General features: G+C 50.2%; 1 protein-coding gene across 1 annotated transcript in view; it reads left to right on the top strand.

Annotated features, from left to right (window-relative positions):
* LOC139239364 (protein cornichon homolog 2-like) overlaps positions 1-6,000 on the top strand; it is a 234,482-nt gene that overhangs the window by 184,965 nt on the left and 43,517 nt on the right. Inside the window, exons 6-7 of the mRNA XM_070868040.1 lie at positions 2,724-2,836; positions 4,014-4,157. Of these exons, the coding sequence (XP_070724141.1) occupies positions 2,724-2,836; positions 4,014-4,157 (257 nt within the window). The remainder of the gene's footprint in view (positions 1-2,723; positions 2,837-4,013; positions 4,158-6,000) is intronic.

Genomic DNA, 6,000 nt, shown 5'->3' on the forward strand with positions numbered 1-6,000 from the left:
TATGTACTCCATGCCTCTATTTATGAAGCCCAGGATCCCGTAAGCTTTTATAACTGCTTCCCTTTAGTTTATACATCCTCTCCTCATTCTCTCTATCAAAATGTATCACTTCACACTTTACTGCGTTAAATTTCATCAGCCACATGTCGTTGGGCCAGGAACAGACTGATGAAGTAAGTTGTCCTGAACACACTTCAGAAATTCTCCCCCTCCCTGCCCTGTACACTATTATTATCCCAGTTTTCTCTGCAGCCACTTCTTTTAAGACCCGAGGATGCAAGCCATCAGGTCCAGGGGACTTGTCCGCCTTTAGTCCCATTATTTTACAGAGTACTACTTCTTTAGTGATAGTGATTGTATTAAGTTCCTTCCTCCCAATAACCCCTTGATTATCCATTATTGGGATGTTTTTTGTGTCTTCTCCCGTGAAAACTGATACAAAATATTTCTTCAACGTCTCTGCCATTTCTCTGTTCTCCATTATTAATTCCCCAGTCTCATCCTCTAGGGGACCAACATTTACTTTAGCCACTCTTTTCCTTTTTATCTACCTGTAGAGACTTTTATCTGTTTTTATATTCCGTGCTAATTTACTTTCATAATCTATCTTCCCTCTTTTTATCATTTTTTTAGTCGTTCTTTTCTGGCTTTTAAAAGTTTCCCAATCCTCTGGCCTCCCACTGGTCTTGGCCACATTGTATGCCTTTGTTTTTAATTTGATACCATCCCTTATTTCCTTAATTAGCCACGGCTGGTTATCCCTTCTCTTACAGTCTTTCCTTCTCAGTGGGATAAATTTTTGCTGCGAGTTAAGAAATATCTCCTTAAATGTCTGCCACTATTCATCAACCGTCCCATACTTTAGTCTATTTTCCCAGTCCATTTTAGCCAACTCTGCCTTCATACCTTTGTAGTCTCCTTTATTTAAGTTTAGGACACTGGTTTGAGATCCAACTTTCTCACCCTCCAACTGAATTAAAAATTCAACCATGCTATGATCACTCATTCCTAGAGGATCCTTTACTAGGAGATCGTTTATTAATCCTGTCTCATTACACAACACCAGATCTAAGATAGCCTACCCCCTGGATGGTTCTGTAACGTACTGTTCAAGGAAACTATCCCGGATACACTCTATGAACTCTTCCTCAAGGCTACCCTGGCCAATTTGCTTTGTCCAATCAATATGAAGGTTAAAATCGCCCATGATTATTGCTGTTCCTTTATTACAAGCCTCCATTATTTCCTGATTTATACTCCGTCCAACAGTGTAACTACAGTTAGGGGGCCTATAGACTACACCCACCAGTGACTTTGTCCCCTTATTATTCCTTATCTCCACCCAAACTGATTCAACATCTTGATCTTCTGAGCCAATATCGTTTCTCACTAACGCACTGATCCCATCCTTTATTAATAAAGCTACCCCACCTCCTTTTCCTTTCTGTCTGTCCTTCCGGATTGTCAAATACCCTGAATATTTAGTTCCCAATCCTGGTCACCTTGCGACCACATCTCTGTAATGGCTATCGGATCAGACCCATTTGTATCTATTTGTGCCGTCAACTCATCTATTTTGTTACGAATGCTGCGTGCATTCTGATAAAGAGCTTTTAAATTTGTTTTTTTAACCATTTTTTCCTTTCTGAGACACACTTATGTTTATACTTTCTGTCCCGTTCTGTCACGCTCTGATTGTCATTTCCCCCAGTGCTACCTCGTTCTATTGCCTTCTCTGTGTTCTTCGACTATTTACATTTCTGTCAACCTGAACCCTCCCCACACTCAGTCCTTCTCAGCATTGACTATCTCGGCCAATATGGTGTCTTCCTGCTAACAGAGTTCGGGTCCCGCTCCCAAGTGTTGTAAAATGGCCGCACAGATTATCTGTTGGTCTCCCCCCCCAAGCTATGTTTCCCATTTGCTCACAGTGGAGCTGGCCTGTACTTGGGAACCTCCATCACCATCACAGGCAGTCCCTCGGAATCGAGGAAGACTTGCTTCCACTCTAAAAGTGAGTTCTCAGGTGGCTGAACAGTCCAATACGAGAACCACAGTCCCTGTAACATGTGGGACAGATAGTCGTTGAGGGAAGGGATGGGTGGGACTGGTTTGCCGCACGCTCCTTCCGCTGCCTGCGCTTGGTTTCTGCATGCTCTCGGCGATGAGACTCGAGGTGCTCAGCGCCCTCCCGGATGCACTTCCTCCACTTAGGGCGGACTGGTCTTTGGGCCAGGGACTCCCAGGTGTCGGTGGGGATGTTGCACTTTATCAGGGAGGCTTTGAGGATGGTACCTGTAACGTTTCCTCTGCCCACCTCTGGCCCGTTTGCCGTGAAGGAGTTCCGAGTAGAGCGCTTGCTTTGGGAGTCTCGTGTGGGGCCTGCTGACAATGTGGCTTGCCCAGCGGAGCTGATCGAGTGTGGTCAGTGCTTCGATGCTGGGGATGTTGGCCTGGTCGAGGACGCTAACGTTGGTGCGTCTGTCCTCCCAGGGGATTTGTAGGATCTTGCGGAGACATCGTTGGTGGTATTTCCCCAGCGACTTGAGGTGTCTACTGTACATGGTCCATGTCTCTGAGCCATACAGGAGGGCGGGTATCACTACAGCCCTGTAGACCGTGAGTTTGGTGGTGGATTTAAGGGTCTGGACAACACGACGCTCTCGCCAGTGGGTTTCTCACAAGAGTAATTCCAGTTCTTTCTCTTCCGCTTCCTGTTTCAGCTGGTGCTTCCGGAATATTCCATCCATGGCCTGTTCTGTGTGATGTTCATGTGTGCGGGGGAGTGGGTGACCCTGGGACTCAACATACCCCTGCTCTTCTACCATCTATGGAGGTGAGTGAGTGCACGCAGGAGAGGGCCATCACATCACACAGGCACTCATCTTGATCACGGCCTCCCCTTCTGTCAGTCACCGCGGCAAAGGGCAACTTTACCCGCTGGCACTGACCACTGTGCCCCGAGCGGTCCGTCACACAGTGAACTACCAGACCTACCTCCCTCTACACTGTCCCATCACACACTCCCAGGGCAGGTACAGCACGGGGTTAGATACAGAGTAAAGCTCCCTCTACACTGTCCCATCAAACACTCCCAGGGCAGGTACAGGGGGTTAGATACAGAGTAAATCTCCCTCTACACTGTCCCATCAAACATTCCCAGGGCAGGTACAACACGGGGTTAGATACAGAGTAAAGCTCCCTCTACATTGTCCCATCAAACATTCCCAGGGCAGGTACAGCACAGGGTTATATACAGAGTAAAGCTCCCTCTACACTGTCCCATCACACACTCCCAGGGCAGGTACAGGGGGTTAGATACAGAGTAAAGCTCCCTCTACACTGTCCCATCAAACACTCCCAGGACAGGTACAGCACGGGGTTAAATACAGAGTAAAGTTCCCTCTACACTGTCCCATCAAACACTCCCACGGCAGGTACAGCACGGGGTTAGATACAGAGTAAAGCTCCCTCTACACTGTCCCATCAAACACTCCCAGGGCAGGTATAGCATGGGTTAGATACAGAGTAAAGCTCCCTCTACACTGTCCCATCAAACACTCCCAGGGCAGGTACAGCACGGGTTAGATACAGAGTAAAGTTCCCTCTACACTGTCCCATCAAACACTCCCAGGGCAGGTACAGCACGGGTTAGATACAGAGTAAAGCTCCCTCTACGATCCTTTTAACCGGAGCCCTGGGACAGGCAGCAGTGCCCGAGAGGTGTGGGATGGATGTGAGATGATATATCCTTATGACATCACCAAGATGCACACTCCCCCAGACGGCTGAAGCTGTCGTCATGTGACTCTGCCACATGAACCTTTTGGTGTATTTATGTCAGTAGTTGCAGTACAGCAGTATTCCCCTAGGGGTAGCGCGGTTACACTCCGCTGGGTAGAGGACACTCTGTTGGCAGTGTTGTGGCTGTGTTTGTGGTGATGGTTCGGTCCGGTGAAGCATCGTTGGCTAAAGCCTGTGAACTAGGCCTCTGCGTGTGTCTCTGTCGGCAGGTACTTCCACCGCCCTGCTGACGGCTCGGAGCTGCTGTACGACCCCGCCTCGGTGATGAGCGCCGAAATCCTCAACTATTACCAGAAGGAGTCCTGGTGCAAACTTGCCTTCTACCTTGTCTCCTTCTTCTATTACCTGTACAGGTGAGAGCTCGGGCTGAGGGGGCGCAGGTGGGGGGGAGGATTGGCGGGGGGGGGCGGGGGGCGGGGGGGGGGGCCGAGGGCGGGGGGGAGGATTGGCGGGGGGGCGGGGCAGGACCGAGGGCGGTGGGGAGGGTTGGCGGGGGGGCGGGGGGGGTGCCGAGGGCGGGGGGGAGGGGGGAGGGGGGAGGGGGGAGGGGGTTGGGAGCCCAGGATGGGACGGACGATGTGACTCACTGTCAGCATCTGAAAGAGAAAGGTCAGGTTCCTGGTTCATGGTTCATGTGAAGATCTGCGCTCCATCATTTGATGCCAGTCTCTCCCTGTCTCTCTCTGTCTCTCTCTCTCTCTCTCTCTGTCTCTCTCTCTGTCTCTGTCTCTCTCTCTGTCTCTCTGTCTGTCTCTCTCTCTCTCTCTCTGTCTCTCTGTCTCTCTCTCTCTGTTTCTCTCTCTCTCTCTCTCTCTCTCTGTCAGTCTCTCTCTCTCTCTCTCTCTGTCTCTCTGTCTCTCTCTCTCTCGGTCTCTCTCTCACTCTCTCTCTCTCTGTCTCGCTCTCACTCCCTCTCTCTCTCTCTCTCTCTCTCTCTGTCTCCCTCTCTCTCTATCCCTCTCTCTCTCTCTCTCTGTCTCTCTCTGTCTCCCTCTTGCTCTATCCCTCTCTCTCCCTCTCTCTCTATCCCTCTCTCTCCATCCCTCTCTCTCTCTCTCCCTGTCTCTCTCTCTCTCTCTCTTGCTCTCCCTCTCTCTCTCGTTCTCCCTCCCTCTCTCTCCCTCTCTCTCTATTCCTCTCTCTCTCTCCATCCCTCTCTCTCTATTCCTCTCTCTCCCTGTCTCTCTCTCTCTCTCTCTCTCGCTCTCCCTCTCTCTCTCTCTCTGTCTCTCTCTGTCTCCCTCTCTCTCTCTCTATCTCTCTCTCTCTCTCTCTATCTCTCCCTCTCTCTCTCTCTATCCCTCTCTCTCCCTGTCTCTGTCTCTGTCTCTCTCTCTCTCTCTCTCACTCCCTTTCTCTCTCTCCCTCTCCTTCTCTCCCTCTCTCACTCTCAGTTAACAGTCGACATTGTTTTCATTTTGATTTAAACCAAGGCACAGGGGTCAACAACAAAATCTTGCATTTACTCCGCCCCCCCCCCCTCCCCCCCCGTTAACACCACCTGGTATGTGGAGTTACTGGGTACAGCGGAGCGCCTCTGCAGGACAGACCGAAGGGACGTGGAACTGAGGCGCTACAGCACCACCACTGGCCGGAGGGTGCAATGCCAGCGTGACCTGTTTACATAGGCAATGCCCATTGTACAGGTGGTCACAGGGATTTATCATTGCAACAACTGGCAGAAAAGGCTGAGGAAAAGTGGAGTCAAGTTCAGGAGACAGGAATTGCGTGCAGCGATGAAAGCTTTCATCGTGGCAGTGCCCAGAAACCGCCCACAAATCAGATTAGAACTGACAGCTTTTGAGCTTTGCAGAAGCTCTGCTGTGTCATTTCTTTAACAGCTTTTTGATCAATTTCCCTGGAATTTCTTTGTCCTTGAATACAGAATCCCGGCCCAGAAAGGGGCAAGCAGTCTATTTCTCAGGATGTGTTTTTATTAACCTCTCTCTGTCTAACACGGCGCTCAAACCTTGTTATGTACCGTGAGGTCTTCTGCACACAGCCCCAATCAGAGGGCAGAGAAAATTCACCCTGTCCAACCCTGCCGAGGGTGGATGAACTGATCTGTCACTATATCCTTACTCCCGGTGTGTGTGTGTCTATGACAGGCTGGTCCCTTACTCCTGGTGTGTGTGTGTCTATCACAGGCTGGTCCCTTACTCCTGGTGTGTGTGTGTCTCTCACAGGCTGGTTCCT

The sequence above is a fragment of the Pristiophorus japonicus genome, chromosome 27 (genome assembly GCF_044704955.1).
Source record: "Pristiophorus japonicus isolate sPriJap1 chromosome 27, sPriJap1.hap1, whole genome shotgun sequence".
Taxonomy (NCBI): Eukaryota; Metazoa; Chordata; class Chondrichthyes; family Pristiophoridae; genus Pristiophorus; species Pristiophorus japonicus.